The sequence below is a fragment of the Athene cunicularia genome (assembly GCF_003259725.1).
Source record: "Athene cunicularia isolate RWA chromosome 3 unlocalized genomic scaffold, athCun1 chr3_part1, whole genome shotgun sequence".
Lineage (NCBI taxonomy): Eukaryota > Metazoa > Chordata > Aves > Strigiformes > Strigidae > Athene > Athene cunicularia.
In genome coordinates this window covers 20,130,390-20,152,022 of record NW_020799097.1, presented here as the reverse complement: position 1 = coordinate 20,152,022, position 21,633 = coordinate 20,130,390, and the positions used below count along the sequence as shown (strand labels likewise).

General features: G+C 38.1%; 1 protein-coding gene across 13 annotated transcripts in view; it reads right to left on the bottom strand.

The window, feature by feature from the left end:
• Positions 1-21,633, bottom strand: part of MYT1L (myelin transcription factor 1 like) — a 310,674-nt gene that overhangs the window by 21,040 nt on the left and 268,001 nt on the right. For all 13 annotated transcript variants that reach the window (XM_026844773.1, XM_026844772.1, XM_026844774.1 and 10 more), the window contains 3 exons: positions 13,679-13,741; positions 8,819-8,902; positions 7,281-7,502 (listed from right to left, as the gene is read on the bottom strand). In XM_026844773.1, coding sequence (XP_026700574.1) covers positions 7,281-7,502; positions 8,819-8,902; positions 13,679-13,741 — 369 coding nt within the window. The remainder of the gene's footprint in view (positions 1-7,280; positions 7,503-8,818; positions 8,903-13,678; positions 13,742-21,633) is intronic.

The following is a 21,633-nucleotide window of genomic DNA, read 5'->3' as shown; positions in this document are numbered from 1 at the left end:
CCCCAGGGATCGATATTGGCCCCAATGCTCTTTAATATCTTCATGAGTGATCTGAATGATGGGATCAAGTGTACCCTGATGAAGTTTGCTGATGATACCAGACTGAGTGGGGAAGTTGACACTTCAGAAAGGAGAGCCATGCTGCAGGAAGGCCTGGATAGTCTGGAAGAGTGGGCTAACAAGAACCTCATGAAATTCAACAAAGTCAAATGCACCTGGGAAAACACAATCCAGGAGTGCAGCACAGGCTGGGATCCACCCAGCTGGGGAACAGCCCTGTAGAAAGGGACCTGGGTGTCCTGGTGGACAACAAGCTCAGTATGAGTGAACAGTTTGCTGCAGCAGCAAAGAAAGCAAACAGGTTGTTGGGTTGCCTCAACAAGAGCATCACCAGCAGAGTTAAAGAAGTCATTATCCCACTCTATTCAGTGCTTGTCAGGCTACACCTGGAATACTGTGTTCAGTTTCGGTCCCCACAAAACAAAAAAAAATGTGGGCAGGCTGGAGATGGTCCAAAGGAGGGCCACAAAGATGATCAAAGGACTGGGAAGCCTGCTGTGTGAAGAAAGGCTGAGAGAATTGGGTTTGCTCAGCCTTGAGAGGAGAAGGCTTAGAGGAGACCTTATCACCATGTTCCAGTATTTAAAGGGTGGCTACAAAGAAGATGGAGACTCCCTTTTTACAAGGAGTCACATGGAAAGGATGAGGAGTAATGGGTACAAGTTACTCCTGGGAAGATTCCGATTGGACACAAGAAGAAAATTTTTCCCAGAGAGAATAATCAGCCACTGGAATAATCTCCCCAGGGAGCTGGTGGATTCCCCAACATGGGGCACTTTCAGTATTTGTCTAGACAGGGTGCTGGGCAATCTTGTCTAGACTGTGCTTTTGCCAAGAAAGGTTGGACCAAATGATCTTTGAGTTCATTTCCAACTTGGTTGGAACTGTGGTTCTATGAATTTTTTTGTTGTTGTTTTTACACAAGTTATTTTATCATGACATATCTCATTTTTGCACTGTGGTTCATAGCATTCAACCACAGTATTAGTATGCACCTTCTGATATCTTTATTTTGCCTTAGTCCATAGTGAACGTTGCATCATATGTCTATCGGTATATATGGAATCTCAGATCTAATGTAACTTTACATTTTCAGTTGTTTAATAAAGCTTCTAAGTTTTCCTCTCTGCAATTATTCGCAAATCTCAGAAAATTTTTTCTAAAGTTCAGGTTTTATTTCAAATAAGCTTCCTATTCTCCCAAAAAGCTGACACCTGCTAGGAACTGATTACCTCCATCTAAATTCTGGACACTTTCATTTCTCCATGAGCTGAAAGGAATAGCTGGCACTTAGTATCTCAGACAAGTTAGTGTAATGTAAGTCCTGCTGTCTTATCTATAGGCCTCATATGACACTGCATAACACAAAGGCTGTTTCAGGTCCAAGACTCTGCAGGACTGATTTTGCTCAAATACCAGAGGTTGCAAGCCTACGTGCAAAACATAAAAATGAGAATAATCTGAGGCCTTCTCATGCCCTTTGTAACCATATAGCTCATTTCTAAAAGACTCAACTAATGCTAAGTATCTTTATTTTTTTAAATTCCAAAGCTGAGAAATGCTGATGCTAAGAAAGGATGTGACTTCAGACAGAAAAAGACTGAAAACTCTACAATAATTTAGGAGCAAATCTGCAGCCACTAGCATATGTTTGCAGATGCAAAGCATCTGGATTACAGAGCTAGTACCCGTTCGGCTCTCTGGATGTGAACACCCACCCCAGATAAACCCCAGGGTGAGATGCTGTTCTATGGACACAGGCTCAAGCTGCAATCCTGAGCACCAGGAGGTTTGACCATAGATGGCACTTGCGAACATTCCCTTCAGGAGCTGAGGTTGATGACACAGGTTTTTTAGACAATATCTATTTCTAGCAAAGCATATTTCATGAGAAAAAGGATCTGCACATGAAAATCTCCATCTCCACCCTTCTTCCCTCACATCTGTAATTTCCTGAAGGCTTTGAGTGTTTGGGAGTTCAGAGGTTCTCTGAGGTTCTGTGTGAGTGTTCATATCTGCCTGCTTCTAGCAAGCAGCTACAGAGGGCAGCTCCTGTCTTGAGTTTTTATCTTTTCACCTTTTCTTAATCTGCCTGTGCCAAGCTGAGGGAACTGGATTGTTTATTCTGGAGAAAAGAGGACTCAGGGGAGACCTTACTGCTCTCTAAAACTATTTGAAAGGACATAGTAGCAAGGTGGGTGTTGGTCTCTTCTCCCAAGTAACAAGCGACAGGACAAGAGGAAACAGCCTCAGGTTGTGCCAGGGGAGATTTAGACGGGATATTAGGAAAAATTTCTTCACCAAAAGCGTTGTCAAGGTTGGAACAGCCTGCCCAGGGAAGTGATTGAGTCACCATCCTTCTAGGTATTTAGAAGATGCGTAGATGTGGCACTTAGGGACATGGTTTAGTGGTGGACTTGGCAGTGCTAGATTAATGGTTGGGCTTGATGATCTTAAAGGTTTTTTCCAACATAAACAATTTTATGATTCTATGACAGTTCTCCTAGCATATGTTTTTGTACTGGTTTTGGCTGGGATAGAGCTCATTTTCATCACAGTAGGTGGTATGGGGCTATGTTTTGGATTTGTGCTGAAAACAGCATTGATAATACAGGGATGTTTTTGTTATTGCTGAGCAGTGGTTACACAGACACAAGGCCTTTTCTGCTTTCACCCCACCAGCGAGTGGGCTGGGGTTGCTCAAGAAGTTGGGAAGGGACACAGCCAGGATAGCTGATACCAGCTGAATCAAGGGATATTCCATACCATATGATGTCATGCTCAGCATATAAAAAAGAAGGAGAAGACAGAGGAAGGGGGGACATTCAGAGTTATGGAATTTTGTCTTCCTAAGCAACTGTTACACGTGATGGAGCCCTGCTTTCCTGGAGATGGCTGAACACATCCCTGCTGATGGGAAGTGGTGAATGAATTCCTTGTTTAGCTTTGCTTGTGTGTGCAGCTTTTGCTTTACCTATTAAACTGTCTTTGTCTCAACCCATGAGTTTTCTCAGTCATACCCTTCAGATACCCTTCTCTCTCCCATCCTGCTGGGAGTGAGCAAGCAAGCAGCTGTGTGGGGCTGAGCTACTTACTGGGGTTAAACCAGTTTTCCATAGTAAAGGGAATTTAAAAGCTACATTACTGTGTTTGAAATCAGTGAACACTGATTTCAATAAAAGTGGGCAGGAGATGGGATCAAGAACATTGGTTTAGATCTGAAAAGGCATTTTTGCATGTAATTTCCAGTGAAGTCAGCACAAGCACATTTCCCCTTCTGTGCTAAGGAGGAAGGTGGCTAAATCCAAGTATATTCTGAGAAAGTCCCCACTGATGACAGTATTAGAAATGATGCCATCCAGAAAAATCTTCATAAAGCAAGTATGAGGATGTAAGGGCCTGTTTGTTGAAGAGCCAAACTGGAAAGCTACAGTATAATACCCAATTTACATTTCATTATAACCTATTTCATTTACCTATCTACTGACTCCATGCTTACATGCCTTCCAATTCACTTTCATATTGCTGATAGGTCACCTAATTTCACACTGGCCTCTCCTGCTAGCACCGGCTCCTTTTTAAAGCACAGGACTCTTAATCCTATACTTCAAGTCCCTCCTGATAACCCTCTGTTGCCATTCTTTCCTATGCAAACTCCTTGACAAAATAAAACTATTCATAGGAATTTCTGCAGACAGGCATGGCAAACAAGTAACCTTTGTTGTTGCCTTTGTTCATAGGTTTGGATTCAAAATTTGCTGAAATTTGTGACTTTTTCCATCGACTACTTATTTCTGGTTCAGAAGCATGTACGTACAAACATGCATATATTTAAATTCCAGACTACATGAATCCAGTTGGAGAAGGTTTTTAACTGAGTACTGATTTACTAGCCCTTGTGAATCATCTCCAGGGTCCATTCCACAGTGGAATGACACCATGTGTACAAGGTGCAACAGCAGCTCTAAGAAATCTTTGCCTCAAAAACCTCTTTTTTTTTTTTTTTTTTTTTTTTTTTTTTTTTTTTTTTTTTATGAATTCAACAGTTGGCATAATTTTCACAAGGCAGTCTGCTGTTCCAGTTTACAGAGTACTACATCTGCTTGGATAACAGCGTATTAACAGCTGTCTACAAATGGCAGAATATAAAGAACTCACATAACATATTAAGGAGAAATACACATGCAATTAATACATATGCTTAGAGAAATCTGCTGATAGAAAAATATGTGTACTGGGGAAGAAAAATCACTTATAAGGCGAGAAGCAAGCTATACTTGCAAAAATGAAGACTTTTGCTACTACTTCCCTATGAGCTTTTACTGACCCAGTTAATGGTCATAGCCCTGCTTTCTCTGCATGCATGCTGAACACAGCTATACCTGCAAAAGACTGTTGCCTTTATGAACACCCTGTCTCAGTGTGTAACTGTCATAGCATTATCTCTCTTCAGAAGGTGGCATTTGAGATTTATAGCCACAGCTGTATAGCAAAATGTTGTTAGAGGTAGAAGATAAGATCACTTCTTATTAAAGTGGATACATTAAAAGTGAGGGGATATTTGATCCTTAGGTAAGGAAATGCATAGTCTATAATTTAAGTGGGATTGAACTCTAGATTAGGACACCTAGGTTTAAATGCATGGGAACTATGTGTCAAAGCTGCCATGGAGCTCCAGAGCTCTGTGACCCATTCATTTAACAAGGCTAGCACCCTTCCGGATCCCCGTGTTAGCTCTCAGCTGTCATAATCAAAGAATGGGAGTGTCTCACAAATCTTCAGTCATTTTTGCCAACCCAGTATGGCAATCTTCTATGCCCTGTGAACACTTCAAATGGTATAAAGTAGCTGTTTGTAGGCAGGGGAATCCCACTCCCCATTGACACACTCACTGACATTTAGGGTACAACTCTGATTAAAGGCATGTGTGTACTTCACCGACTGACGTGATTAACTCCCCAGCATCCACTGACTTCATTCACTGGAAAAGATGTAAATGCATCTTGTTCAGCTACAAGCAGATTCTTAAGGTAGGTGTTCTGCAGTTCAATCCTACATGCAGAGTTTGATTCAGTTGCCCATATACAGGCATGAGATGCCATTTGAGAAGATATATCATTGAAGCTGATAAATACAACACTGGACCTATCCTTCTGAGCAATAGCTGGAGGGCACGTAAGGTATCCTAAGGCATCTAAACCAGCTCCAAGTCCTTTTCTTTGTGTGAACGAATGAACTAAGCCCTTTTAACAGCATATTAAGAATTCTACAATAACTAATAATATTTTTAAAATAATGTCTTTTTATTAATATTGCCATAGCTTATGGAAGCCTCAAGTTAAACTTGCTCACAACTTAGAATAGCGGCACTTTGTTACATCAAGACAATTAAGTAAGATCAGTCAATTTCAGTAGGTCTTTTTAAGCAACCTTTCATCTTCTGGTGCTCTCCTCTAACAATGAACCTTTTTTTCCCCAAAACTGGTCTTATAGGGTGAGCTTTTTACACATCTCAGTTTCTACTTAGGATAATGGTACTCCAGAAGGCAAATAACTGCTATGCGGCTAAATGTCATATTTGGGTTTCTCTACTGAAAAAAAAAACCAAAACAAAAAAACTTTAAATTTTATTCTATTTTTTCATGAAAATACTCCTATTTAAAAAAAAAAAATTTCTAGGTACCATTTGCCCCTTAATTTTGACAAGCAGTTAAATTTAGTATCAGTATGTTCCTTTCAAAAGTTAGTTATGCTTGCTGCAAGAATCATCTCCTTGAAAATGTAAACACTGTGTAGATACTCCTCAAAAGCAATCTCTCAGTAATTATATTGTACCTTTCAACTAAAAGTAGAATCATTTTCAAATTTTAATGACAGATCTCTATGAGTTAAATAAATGTTACAACATTATGAAGAAAGCTAAACTGAAATATGAACACTAATACTGATATTTTACTGAAAGTCAGAAACTTATATCCACATGTAGACATCTGCAGAAATGGTTGGGGCTTTTGCATCTGATGCTCCCTAAAGTCTATGGGAGCTGCAGGACGTGTAATACATTTGACCACTTCAGGTAGCACCTCAGGTCATGGACCAGAATCCCTTTATGGTAGGTACCATACAAATACTGAGTATGAAGACAGCTCTGAACCTAAACAATAAATAGGAATGAAGTGCACAAAGTCTGGAGAGGTTGCAATAAGGGTAAGGCTTTTGAGCTAAACTATAAAGCTCTGTCAAAGAAAGAATCAAAGCAAATAGTTACAGGCAAGAGAAGGAAAAAGTACACTTTTCACCCCTGTATCTAGAACTGACTACAAAACATGATCAGGTTGGTTTAGTTAACTAGAAGGTACAGAAGTTCAACTGAGGTCTGCCTGGAGAAGGGTGACAAATTAGGCACATCAACTTGACATATCTGAAGTAATAGAGTTTCATATTAGTGATTATATAATGAGAAATTTGCTCTGGCATTATAGTCATGTTCAGGCTGAGATTTCCACCAAAAGCTCCAAGAACACCCTTGCTTCCTCATAACCTACTAGCTAAAATAGAAGCAAGATTTATCCCTAATAGACTGGCCACTTTCTCTTCCTTAATCTCTTAAAAGCTATGAAAAATGTCAACACTGAGGTTCTCTTATTTTTGCTAAGTTTATGAAAAAATGAGCTTTATATTTCTTTTATCAAATATTTGTATTCCATTAATTTTAATTAATCTGCTGTATTCTATGTTTATTGTTTTGAGCAAACATTTTCATTACCAAATGACTAAAAGTACTTGTTTTTTATGGAACTGGTTCCTTAAATTCTTTAGTTGCATGCTCTGATGTTTGGAAAACAACGTGTTCAACATCTCTGAAAATCAGGGGGATTCAGATGTGTATTAAACAGTCTTTGCTAAGGTAATTTGTCCAGTGTCACTGAATAAAGCAGTAGCAGATTTACAGTTATTGTCATGCACACCTTTTCCCCCAAAATTTTCTGTCTATTATAGATTCAGATTCAGATAGCTATCTGCAAGGACTTGCATAAAAAAAAATTGTTTGTCTTGATTTCCAGTTATCTACAAAAATTTGCAGGAAAATTATTTTTCAAAGTAATAATGCAATTCAAAAGGAACAGAGAAATGCCATGACAAAAAGCTGTATTTCAAATCTTGCTAATCTAATTTAAATAATAAGCATAAAGAGAAAAATATAAGCCATAGTTACTTACCTACGATGAGTAAGAAAACTACCACTGACATGTCCTGAGCCATCACATCCCGGTGTTGGACATGACATTCCTTCCGTCTTCACTGACTTCCAAGAGAACTGTGAGCCATTTAGGTACCCATCCTTTTGCCTTTTGGCAGCTAGAGGACACCCTGATGCACTGCGATGAGATGCATATTTTCCAGTTATGTGACCCTGACCATCACAACCAGGAACTGGACATCTGGATAGCAGATAGATGAGATAAACTTTATTGTCTTGCCATCCTATACCTGGTAGCCTCTACAACAAAGTCAAAATAAACCCGACATGAAAAGAAAAGAACAATCATGCACTGTGGTTTTAAAAATAATCAAGATACCCTTTAGTGGGTAAAATTACAAGCAGAACTTTGCTAATATGAAAAAAATATTCTTTGATAAACTGTAAGGAGGCAAAGCAGTAGATGAAGTCACAGCTGGTAATATTGTGCAATTGCAACAAAAGGACTGAGATATATATTTGAATTGCAGGTGTTCATTACAGTAAATATCACTGGAATTGAAATGTTGGCTACTGAGCTCCACTCAGCAGGGAAATTGCCCATAAAAACTTTATAAGCGTAAAATCCTACTTAGTATAATCCTTGGTACATTTTATTTATGTGTATGGAATCTAAAGAAGACTTGTCTGGAGTCATGAAAAAGTTACGTATAAACAGTTAGGTATGAAGTGATCATAGCAGCTCATCAAAAATGTTGAGGACCTTTAACCACTCTCTGAATAGGAGCGATTATAAAAAAGTGCGTGCTACAGCCTAGAGAGATCAATGAAGGCAGTTCTGTATTCATGTTGGTTTTCCTTACTTGGGAATTCCCCCACATATTTGCCCTGTATACTTCTATAAAAAAAAATAACCAGGGTTAGAAGGAACAAGTTAGAATCTTCAAAGTGAAATGTTTTTTAAATTTTTTTTTTTTCAGTATGCTGCTATATAACACATGTCAAAACAAGGCCAATTACTTTACTGTTTGTCCTACACTAAAATACTGCTGCAATTCTCCACCAAGGATCCAGTCCTGAATGGTCTAAGCAGTCACTAAATTCACTGAGTTCAGTGGTCACTGATATCAGAGCACCTTGCAAGAAGAAACTAAGACCTACAGGTAGGCATAAACAGCATAAACAGAACTGTTGCAGCAATCTCAGGTAAATACTCAGTTCTCCATTCCCATAACTACTGTATTTACCATGTATGGTTTGTCTATAGTATGCCAACACATGTAAGGGTTTTTTAGGAGATAAAGAGCTAGGTAATTTTTTAATTTCATGTGAAAAACTATTTTTAAATTATAGAAGATTGTATCCTTGGCTGAATATTACATCCTTTGCTGAATAAATCAGCACAGATCCTTGATTTGCAGTTCACTCATAGAAATCAATGTGGCCATCTGCTCTTGGATACCTATCACACAATAACATTTATGCCTTAATAAAAAGCTGAAGATATTTATGACCTTATAAAACACATGAAGGCCCTTTGACAATATTTGTTCTCACCTAATTGGTTCTTGGTCTTCCTTGTCTTCCTTGCTTTGTGCTATCCTGATTCCACTTTTCTTTGCTCGCGGACAGCCTGAAAGACTGAGTGAAAGAAAACATTTTAAAATGCAGTTTCTCATTCTTGAGTAGTTTACAAGGGATACACTTTCTAGCTGAAAAACTGGCAGAATAGGTAATTCCATCCAGTTTCCAGAAATCAACACTCAAGTGTTTTAAATAAGGAGAGCTGCAGTACGAAACCACGAGGGGGAATCCGCGTATCTCAGTTTGTGATGCAGGACAGGACTGCAGGCACAGTGCAGACCACACACACAGGCACTCCCCAAGGAGCCAGGGAAAGCAGCTCCCTTTATATCAAACCCTCTGCCTAATAATCTCTCCAGCTGACTCAGCTGCAGCAGTGACAGCTTTAAAAGCAATAGAAGCCAGTGTTTCAGGGCTCAGAGACATTACATCTTCTGTATGTCTGAGAGGGAAGGAAGAACAGGCTCAAAACCCAGGAGTCTTTGGATCTACCAAGACTAAAGATTTCTCTAGGGAGCACATTAGAAACACTCTCAAACCTTCTCAATCATCATGTAAGAATCCTATAGAACTGTTAAATAAAACTGGCAGAGATTGGAGCTGTACACTTCCTTCTTGAGAAAGTTTAAGTGCTTAGAACTCACTCAGACAAAAAGATTTGGTAGAAAAAGTTAGGCTAAGCAACATTATGTTTAACGAGGCACTGAGGATGTTGGTTTTAGCTACATGAGATGGAAAAAGATATATCTATTTCAAGATTATATAAACTCATCTTTTCCTTTGAACATGAATTCATTATAGAAAGCACTTAGTAGACTTGACCATTACTTTAACAGATATTTGAAGATTTTTTAAGCAGTTGCTATTTGAAAACACAAATATGTCTATCAAAAAATCATACTTTGTCCCCTATTTAAATGTTATTTCCATCATAACATATCAACATTAAAAAAGAAATCCATCAGTGGAATACCACCTTCAAAAGTATTGAGATGAGAGACAAAGTAGTGTCATCAAAGAAAAATTTCCATAAAGAAACAAAATAGATTAAATTTTTGGTTTCAGCATGACAAAAGGTACTTCAGTGTTGTATAGTAGGTCCTGTCTTCAGGAAGCAGGGACAGAAACAGTGGTAGCAAAACTTTCAGTTATTTTGTCTTGTCAAGACCAGCGAGGACTGGGAGGAACAAGCAGAGAAAAGGGTGATACAATCACAGACAGAATTTTGTGTGGTAAATAAAAAATAGACAAAAATAGAGTTTATATGCTGTAAAGTAATAAATAAGTCAATTAAAGAAAGGGAGGAATGTTAGCATATATTGAACACAGTGTATTATCTAGCAACTTTTAGTGAGATGGCATGGCTACATCTATACTGGTAAATGGAAGGGACCCAGAACTTCTGTTTTGACCCAAGACCAGCAAGATCACATCCATACAGCTAAACCCTCTGACCCTGTAAAGCAGGACAGTTACTCACATATTGCTTACAGAGAATGATCTAGACCCTTGCTAAGCCCCAGATCCTATCTGAGAATTGCCTGGGAGACTTTAAATGGCTCAAGGTCAGTACCATGCCAGGGGACACACTAACAATTTAATCTGCACTCTGATGCTTGGACCTGTGCTCTTATCCCATTTCATTTACTAGTTTAAATGCAGTTGACCATCTTCCTTTTTGAAGCAAGCTGTTGTTTATTCCAACTTGCATAGTGCACACCAAAGTACCACAGTTTCCTGTGTATAAACTCAACTTCAGAAAGCCTGTGCCTAGTTTTCTTCAAAAATAATAGTATCATAATCTGTAAGAAGACAGAGGGAGGAGGAACAGAGTCTGAGGGATTTAGAATAAAAGGAAGCAGGCTCTGGGGCAAGGGGGCCCTTTGGGAACAGGTTGGTTCGTTGCTCCCTATACAACCTGGACTGCAAAAAGTGAAGGGGAAGGGACAGAAGTTACAGATATCCTATCTTATCTGTGATATTAGTTGTACTCACTGTGTGACAATAATCAGGCCTTGCATCTGAGAACTAAATAGTTAATAGAAATGCCTCAGAAAGCAATACTTTTTTTAGTAGGTGTACAGATGGGTATGCTTGTACATGACATTTTCATAACAAAATCTGAACGAAGAATTTCTGCCTTGACTAATGATTTAATGCTTTCTACATATTAAATCAATTTAATTATCACCTACTTATTGGTATTTTGGCGCATCATCTTCTTGCAATAGGTCTTTCTATTCTGGCATTACAATCTATTAGAAAATTCTAAGACCTTTCGGGTCCTCTAAACAGACATTTCCAACAGACAGCTTCTGAGGTTATGATTAATTCATTTTTCCTCTGACAGTAGATGCACCAAGAAAACATATGTCAAGGATGAGACTTTGCTTTAATTTTTTTATCCTATAATAGCCAAAAGCTATTACAAAGTAAACATATTACTTTATTTTTATATCAGTTTAATTCTTCATATATGAAGATAAAAGACAAGGGAGATTCTAATACTGCTATAAGCTGATATAAATTCTTGCATACATTGAATGGGTGTTGTGGAACTGCAGAGGGTTATGGCAGTTAACACTGCCTTCATGTGTGCTTGCTGTTGAGGAGCCATTTTAAATACAGACGATACCTAGGCATCTTGGCAGCCATTTAGGAAAGAAGTTTGTCATTCCTTTCCCTCTGAAACTGAAAGGGTTGTAAGTGATGGCATCGAATACAAAAAAAATAAAGCTAACTCAGATGCAAGCAGAGGTAAATGTTAATTTTCAGTGTGGGAATTAGAAAGCTTAACTGTGAACATGCTGTGGGGTGTTTCATACTTAACAGCTCCAGATTTAGGCTACTGGCTTACTGCTCTTTTAAGGAGCGGTGCATTTTGCCAGCCTCACCACCTCAGAAATGGCCTCGGCAGATATCACAACCTAAGCAGTGTGGGGCTGGCTCTGTGTAAATGTGATAGGTCTCCTGGGAACAGGAGTGGTTTTAAACAAAGAAGACATTTCTCCTTCAGTGTCAAGTGCACCTGTGCCCACAGGCAGCCAAGGACCCAGGGCTGCTGGAGGCCTTTTGGAAGAAAAACTAAGGAGTTATGTGGTCAATATAGACATGGTGGCATTTCAAAAGGTGTTAAATCCCAAAGGAATGGGCAAATCCCAAATCACTTAGTTTTGCAGAATTATTTTTTATATATTTATGTGTATTGAGTATGCTGAAGAATCAAATGAAAGCTTGGTCCAGCACTCATCTGCAAAAATACAAGAACGTAAGAATTTACAAATGAAAGTAGGTACACCATCCAGCTCATGGTCCATCCCTACAGTGGTGAGGAAACAATGCCCAAGGAAAGGGTTTAAAAAATGAGCCGGCATGCAGTTATTCTTCCTGATAACTTTCCCAGCTTTTAGGTTTCTTGTTTGTGACACTTTGCCTTCCGCATCTTCACTGTCCTGCCTGTTTCTGGTTAAACACGTGACCAAATACATAAACAGCTTCCTGAAATAGCAAAGTTGGGGCATAACTACAGCAAGCACAGTGCTGGTAGAGGTGTGAGCTGATAAATCCGCATATAGTTAAATGTAGTTCTAAACCTGACTTTAAATCCCTTGAAAGGGTGATTTAATCTCCTACATCATGTAAGTGCTTTAAAAATGTTTACATCTTCTCCTTTATAATTTTATCTTTACTTTCAATGTTTAACTGTGCATTACAGAAATTTTTATTGTAATCTTTCATTTTTACAGCATGTAAAGGTATGGCACATTCCCAATTTCTATGTTATTTATGTTTTGACTTCAAACTTGTTGCTTTTACTGGGAATACATTTAAATTGGGTACAGACCATTGTAAAACTATGGGGACTTGGTGAAGCAACCAAATATCCAGAGTCAACAGTATTACTACACATGCAGTAAAAAGCCCTAACTAACAAAAGAGAGGTGGACTACACTATTATTCTTTGATTAAACACTGGATAGCTATTTACAAAATACTGTGCAGCTCTTTACTGAATAGCCACAGGGGAACTGCTACTTACACAGCATTCGTAACATTACCTTTACAATGGTACCACTGTAATTGATTTTGGGGTTACCAACAATACTCTAATTAGTAAAGGTGAAGCTTTCCTTGGCCCTTGGTAAGGATCACAGTTTAATTTAGACAATTAAGGTAACAGCTTTCATCCATAAATTTCTGTTTCTATTCTTCTGGCTTGACATAGTTATGTACAATGTGTTGCGACTTAAAAACAAGCCAAGCTTTATTCTACAATGTACTAACAACATTGGTGCATATTAGATGAAAGAGGTACTTTTTCTCTCCGATTAAAGCTGGTAAGGCTTCAGCTGGGAGAGGAGGTAAAGAACTGGGTCCAGTTTTGCATTTCAAGAAATACAGAGGCAGTCTGGAAGAGACTGACAGGAACAACCAGGAAATACAATTTGTGGGGGAAAAAAAATGCAGGAATAGCATTTGAGTCCAGAAAAGGTAAGACTGAGGAGAAGAGTTAAGTCATTCAGAATGTAAAGCAGCAGAAACAAGAATGTTGAATTGCTTCCCTGGGCTAACAGAGAAGATAGAAAAACTGGATTCATTCTCTGCACAGATTTTGATAGATATTAGCAAAAATGTTCCTACCTATTTGGGTACTAAGACACGCTGAAGCTGAGAAATGCTATTAATTGGTAATAAATATAATGAATTAGACCAACCCATGTCTATGTACAGCACTCAATCCTGCTTCAGTACTGAGAGAGGGAAGAGAGGTCTGTTTTGGTCCATTCTAGCCCTTCAGTTGTTTGATTTAAAGAACAAAATCTCTTTACATACCTTCGATGTGAAGCATAATTTCCAGTAATATGCCCAGAGCCATCACACCCAGGGGTGGGACACCTAGAATAATAATGGAAGAGCAGTGTTACTGACAGGAAACTACCCATTGAAAAATACTTATTGGCTCAGTCCTTGTTTCCTCAGGTGCCAGCCCTGGGGACCTCTAGCCATTTCTAAACCTGAGCTTAATTCCACACCAGGGACAAACATACTTTTTTCATTCACAAAACATTTTTCTTTGCTACTCCTCACCTGCCCACTCAAATGCTTTCTGGGCATCTCTAGTATTGGCAGATTAATGGAGATTTCCAGCAGCAGCCTGACATCCCTGCTCCACCAGGAATGAGTAACGTTGACAGCAAATGGAATATCCCCATGGTGTATGCTTAGGTAATGGCCAACATTACAGCAAGCTCTTTTGTTTTCAGTCAGAGCTATTGCTCTAATCCCACTGCACAGTGCCATGAGGTCGCACCATGGAGAGATCCCTCCACCTCTCCATAAAGCAAGGAGATGTCTAAGGAAAAGGATATATGTAGACAGGGAAGTAATGCTGGCCTTTTGCAGATAAATGGTAACCCACACAAACACTCCCAGACACCAAGCTACAGCACCAGACAGAGAAGTCACTGATACAGCTGTCAGTGGAATTTCTAATAGTGGAACGACATTAGAGTCATCAAAGAAAATGGATGATTTTTTTCTACATTGCAAAGATGATTGTGATCACCACAGAAAAAGCTAAATTATAATGCTAAGTAAAATCATTAGCTGGTATTTGAACTGCTACACTAAATCACAGAAAAGACAAAGGAAGAATTAATTTATATTCATTTTACTGAACAGACATGCTACATCAGTTCCAAAAAGTCACTTTTCTTGAGCCTGAGTTTTGAATTTTAGCCATGCTTTAAAGTTTCATTTGAAGAAAGCATTCAAATTCAAAAAAGCATGTGTGCAAATTCAGATGTTGCATTCTGAAACATCAGATTTCCATAACATTGAATTCTTTCACTATGTGAATCCAGAGTTCATGCAGACTTTGGCTTTTACCCTTTAGTTACATATGTGCTTTCCTCTCAGTTGGTCCATACTGGTAAACTTTTGTTTCACAAATGTCTCTGCAGAGACTTGAAAATTTCTTAAAATCAGGAATTAAGCAACCCAGAATTCAGTGCAATGGGGCTGTCATGTTCCATTAGCTGAATTTTAGCTCTTTAAATATAGTATCACCTACTTCTGAGGAGCTCAGCAGGGCCAAACTTCAAACATGTTTAATGCAACCTTGAAAGTGATAAATTAAGCTGGAATTTGTTAAATGGAGTTCTCATATGGTCTTCATCTGTTTATTCTATAGATCTTCATTATTCTATTCTCTACAGTCTTCACCAGTTATTCTGTAGAAAACACTAAAATTTGGTAGCACTTCCAGGAGGTAAGCTGGTAAAACCTCTGGGGTTCACTGTGTCACTTAAGTTTCTCTTCTGTATAACAAACGGCCTGTGTGCTTCGGACAAGGAGTCTAAACAACATCCTTAAAGACAATTCTCCTTTTCTCTGGCTTTATGTCTTTGCATGGGATGAAGTACACAACCATGACATTGACTAGAAGGTGTAGGTATTACTGTGACTCTTAATATCTTGAAGACCAATATACAGGTTGCCATCACACATCAATCTTTCTGCTTTTAAAAAGATAAAATCCCTAATTTTGGTATAGTTTATTCTGACATAAATTAGGTTAAAAATACGGCCCTTGGTGAGGAAGTCATAGATCAGACTGTATGACCTTTACCATTTATTCTTTGCTGTGGTTGCACATGGCATAAACTGGCTATTTCTTTAAATTAAAAAATAAATGGTTCGGGTATCTTATATAAAGGGTCTTGTATTTTAAATACTTCATATCTAAATATTTAGATGTTCTCACTGTTTATATTCATTATCACTTTTTGGCAACTGTTTCAAGATCTGCCGAGACACACGTGTTTTCTTGTGTTTTTTTAATGCTAGGTATCTTCAGTGATCTACAATGTCTATTTCCTATTTCCATCAAGACCAGTTGCATCACTGAAGTCTGATTGAAGCCTCTAAAGATGTTGAATCAAAAGATATGGGAATAAGGATTAATTAAAGGAAATGACTGAACTTTGTCTCTAAATGTCCATGGCATTTAAATGAATAAAGGAGAACAAGGAGACATGAGACTGCTCCTCTACAGTCTGAGATACTACAGGGATTACTTCTTTGTGAACCCATGTTTGTTTCCTCTATAAAATTTTCAATCGTTATGGAAATAAGCTATTATCAAAACTGAACAATGGCTTTTCTCATCTTTTCCAAGACTTTTGCTACAGGTAGGCATGATTAGGTCTCTTAACAAATAGGATTTATAAGATGCCCCAGTATATCCAATCAATCAGTCTTAAAATTATACCATTACACCTCAACCAATTGGACAGTCTTACACAGTTTAAGAACCAGCTTATTACTGTGTCATTTAAAAAAAATCTTAAGCAACTGAAGCTACAGAAATCATCCTGCTGTAAATTGAACTGAGAATCTTCACAAAGGGCTCTGTGGAGTTCACATCAGTTTAAAATAGAACTTTTGATTAAACCAGAAGAGATTTTTTTATGTAGGCAAGGATTTTAGAAAGACCTTTCAGATTTTGATTTTGGCACTATAATATTTGTTTTCAAGTCTCATAAGCTTATATTAATCTAACTGTAACAGATGAAATGAGTTAGGCGCAGTTGATAAAAACATTTTAAAATCCTGGAATATTTCTATTTATTGCTATTTCCATTCTATGGGAAGTGCCTAACCACTGTGAAATGTAGGATGCAGAAACACAGCAGTCTGTTTCAACTATAAAGTTATTGCAGTATTTATTTGCTATCCTAAGCAGAATAGATAAGGAGAGAACTGCAAGTCCTTGTACCATAGGAATTGTGAGTGTATTTTCAGAATGTCTGATCATACATAGGACTTGCATGTATCTCTACTCTTCTATCAGCTACCACCTGTACATATTTGACTTAACTGATCATATGTACATGCAACAGTACCAGAAAAAATGTACGTACAGGTGCTTATTAAGAGGCAAGCGATGTGAAACCCTTTGAAAATGAGTATCAGAGTAAATGGAAAAGGGATATACAGTTTCCTCACTTACTTAAAGTCAGTGTAATTTGGCAGGATCAGAAGCTTATTTGTAGACTCTACATAATAGCTTACTGCAACAAAGGAAATACTTTAGTATTTGCAGCAAAGGAAATACTTTAGTACTGTGAAGACTGAAGTCACAAAAAGAACTCACCCCGTAAAGAGTGAAGTTCAGAACATATAACACTAGCACTTTACCACAAATTCAGGGCATCCAGTAATAGAAAGAGCTTGTCAGTGAAGGGGAATGCAGTTAGTACTGCCTTGATGTCCCATTCATTTCACAGAACATTCCAGAGAAGCTTTTTTGGGAATACAAGCATAAGCAGAAAGCAGGGCAGGCAGAAGAACAGCAACAGCTGTGGCAGCTGGATTCAGCAACAGGAATGAAAAAAGGCAAGAGACAAACTGAAATAAATGCACTTAAGCTTCACTACCCATTCTTCACCAGGGAATGGATTGAAGGTGTGCAGCAATTAAAAAAGACTTTTGGCAGCTTGAAGGATCTTAGGGAGGTTCCTGGGACTGGTAAGGAAATAGATGCAATGTCCAAATGTCTCTGTGAGGGTTTTTCCAAATGTCAATGTTAGAAGTCTTGCTGCAAGCTCAGCTCAGAAAAAAAAAACGAAAACTAAACCAGCTCACATCAGCATAGCAGACTACAAGTAAGATTCACTTTTAAACCGATATTTCTAGGCTTTTATCTAGGTCTACATGAGCTAGATAAGCTTAGATGTAGCTTACCTATTTAGATTTATAGTTCAACTAGCATGGACCAAATAGGATGTTACACAAAGGTGCTGACAGAACTGAAGTAATTTTTTCCTCATTGCTATGTATAACTTTGGTTGACTTACTTTTAAAATTTGTCTTAAAACATAAATTATCTCTAAAACATACCAGTAAAACAAAGATATAGTAATCTGCAATATAATGAAAACATTTTGCTTTTTTTTACCATTTAAAGATTTTCCCAAAAAATAACAATGACTTTCTGGAACCAGAAGGATTGCACTTCCCTAAGGAGGAGGCAGGGCTCATGGAAGCTTTTGCAGCACAGTCTGATCACAGCTCAGAGCCTGCACTGCAGCTTGGGTTCAGGCTCAAGCTCAGGCCCTCTCTTTCTCTCTCTCAGAAACCCTCAACTGAGATTCAGCAGCACAGCAAATTCTATTTACCTCTCAGTCAAGTCTTGCCTTAATGTATAAATCTGAATGGAAACCTTGGATCTAGAACTACACAAGCCTAAATTCAGCACACTACACAAACAAAATTCAGGTCATTCTAACACAATGTTTTCATAGATAGGGTGAAAACGTTTAACTTAATCATCAGAGACAGTTTTAGCAATTATAACCAATATATTTTCTTCTCTCTGTCTCTTGCCCCTTCAATCACCTTTGGCAACTTCTATGCCCTGCACCAAGCCCTCTCCCTGTGCACCCTTCCAACTTCACTGCTCTTAGCACTACAGTCTAATTTTCACTAAGGAAAGGGCATCTTACTAAGTTAGGCTATAGCTTTCACAGGAATTGGCACATTTGTACATTATCTGTGGGTTTGGTTTTTTTTTTTAGCTATTGCTCTTGGTGGATTGATAGAAATAATAACAGTCACTGATAAAGGTGAAGAGCATTGCCAGTTCTGAGTATGGCAAACTGTTTCAACATTTTATTTTTGTGCTGAGTAAATTTGGTCCCACGGAACTGAATTAAGCCATTAATTTCTCTCACACTGGCCATACCAAAAGCCATCAGATATAATCCTTTCTAGGACCCACCAAACTATACCTGGATTAAATTGCAATAGTTTGTTACAAAATACCTTTCAAGACCTGTTGTTAGTAAGCTGGTATATCAATTCTAAAGACTAATGTTACTTTTATTGTTTAGTTTAGAAAACTTAGTACCTACTACGTTGCAGATCCAATCTCCCCTTGAGTAAGTAAATTAGCACATATATAAGTAATATAGCCTACCAGACAGAATATGTATCCTATAAATTACTTATTTATTGTTATTAATTATTTAAAGCAGATATAGCTAGCAATCCTAAAGAAAAATTTAGCAGAAGAGTAAACCAGTAAGTTGTGCAAAAACTCAGAATGGTTCTTCACAAATTCCACGCTGTAGAAGAACTGGGATTTAATAGAAAATTGTATCTTTCCCATAGTTTTATTTTGACCATGCTGTCAATCTCTATAGTAGAGGTGTGATTTTCTGTTGAAAGTTCAGAAAGGCTAGAGAAATATAATTGTTTCCTGTGGGATTTTTTCATAGCAGAATGTAGAATTTTTTACTGTCTAGTGGTTTCCATGCATTTGAGATTCTGTTTTATTCAACTGAATTGCCATGAATGGAATTCATAGGTTGGGAGGCTGGAAGACAGACACAACAATACTTTGCATTTCTATCTTTCATCTGAAGATCTGAAAGTGTTTTACAAACATTAATGGACAAAATCTCACAATACTGCTTTGAAAAACGGAAGAATTTGGCAGAGGAAAACTGGGGCATAGAGAGGCTAAATGACTTTACACAGAAGAGGAAAATGGGCTAGAAGTAGAGATTCTTTTTCACTGCTCTGTTTGCAGCTATAAAGCCGTATGTCTTCTGAAACTACACGTAGATTCATAAACAAAAAATTGTGGGCTTTTTTTCTAGTCAGGTACTCCAGAAACAAAAGGTTACAAAAGAAAACCTGTAAAGATACTGCAGTTTTAGTTCCCTGAGTTGAAAGTGTGAGGAAGGAGAAAAAAAGGGGAGTGGGCAAGAAAGGGAAGGGAGGAGAAGGTGTGTCAAATTAAGAAATGGAGTTCTCTGTAAGGTATGGTAAATGTTTATGTCTATGCTTCTATGAACTTGAGTGCTCGTCAGAAAACCAACAGGTTTTCAGGTCTTGACAAACAACTCCCCTTTTAACCAAGAGGCCAAAAGAGAGAACAAGTTTTCCTCCAGTTCCTTCCTATCCCACTCACCACTAACCTGCAGGGAGCACTCTGGGGGGAGAAGAGAGATCATAAACAGAGCTGTGTGGTTCTCAGCAGAGATTTTTTGCCCACAGGTGTGTCAGTAACAGTCAGGGTTGTGGTTATTGCAATGAAAACACCTATTTAGCAGAACTGGACAGAAACCAGCAACTCATTTTGCCTTTACCTTTCTGAGCAGTCAGAGCAATGCCTCCCAGCCATTACTGTTCCAGCCAGCTTTGTGAAACCAATCTGGATGCGTAAATCTCTAAATCCTATTTTCAGTCCCAGGTATTCTGGTAGATTGTCAAGCTCTAATTAAGTATGTGAAGTGGGAATGCTGCTGATCCTTTTCCTCATGAAGACACAGAATGAAAGCCATTCCACTTTTACTCTGTTGTCTTTTACTGTCTATTTTTTTTACCATGGCATTTGATTTCTGAAGTCCTAAAGTGTTACTTTCCTGGTGCCTAGACATAAACCCTCTACCTACACAACTGTTAATTTGTAATGAAAAACTGTTTTGTTAGGATGTATTTATTTTCTCTTAATTTCCCTCAGTGAAGCTGCACATCTATATACTTCTTCACTCTTTATTTCACTCCTGTTTTCTTTCCTGATGCCTCCCCCTCCCTATTTTCAATCTGTTATCCTTTTCCTACAGTGGAGCAAGAACCTCCATTTGCTTTTGCTCCATGGTTTGCTTTCCATCCGTATTCCTCTCTATCATTTCTCTTCCACATTCTACTCCTTTTTTTTCCAGATCCTTTTCCTTCCTCACTGTGTCTTCTTGTCATTTTTTAACCTTTTTTTGTCCCTTTTGCTTTTTTTTTTTTTTCTCTGTTCTGGCTGATGTCTTCATTCTCTGTTCCTCATATTTTCCTCATTTCACAATTTCTAATAACCCTGAAGTCGACAGTTCTTTCTTCTTTCCTCCTCTTTGTTGTTTCTTTCTATTATCTCTTCTTTCATCACCCTTTTTGTCCTCCTGCTCTTTTCTCCCAGCTGATTTTATCTTTCCTGTAGTCTGCATTGTTTATGGTCCTCTCACATTGCTGAGATGACTGGGTACACATGGCATCCTTGCATCAGGGGAGAAAATCCTGTGTGTTGTGAAACCTTAACAGAAATTCTTGGCTGCCAAGACACCATAAGTAATTTTAAGTATCTTGAACTCTTTTATTTTCAGTAAAGTCCTTGTAAGCTTTATCACTGGCTTCAAAAGGAGCAGAACCAGGCTAGCATGGGGCACTTCTGAAAACTGCATTCAGAGAACATTTGAGCTCATCTGCATTGGTTCAAGAGGCAACATAAACTGTGTGGGACAGGTATGCAGATAATGAATATTTCAGAGGATTTTCAGTCTATGGTTTCATGTTCAAGGCTAAACCTGTGTTCTAGTGCTCACAAATGGACCTACAAAAGCATGTGAATTCAGACCCTTATAAATATCAAAGGTTCATAAAGATATGCTGTAAGCCAAAAATAAAAAAGTTAAATTTATATTTATATGTTAATTATTTCCCTGTATTCAGTCTAACTAGAAGGAGTACCTAATCACACAAATTTAGTTTTAGCAAAAATGCTAAATACTACTTTTTCATACATAAAACACTGCTGACATTTCTTACTTAGCAGAATGCTACTGACACAACAGGTCGCACTGGAGGTAATGGGAAAATTTAAAAGCCCAAACCACAGCAGATATAAAGGAAGAAAATTTTAGGAATAACAAGAACCAGAAAAAAAAAAAAAAGTGGTAGAACGGCAAGTGAGTGAATTGAGAATAATCTTCTATCTTGTCAGTTGCTTTTTG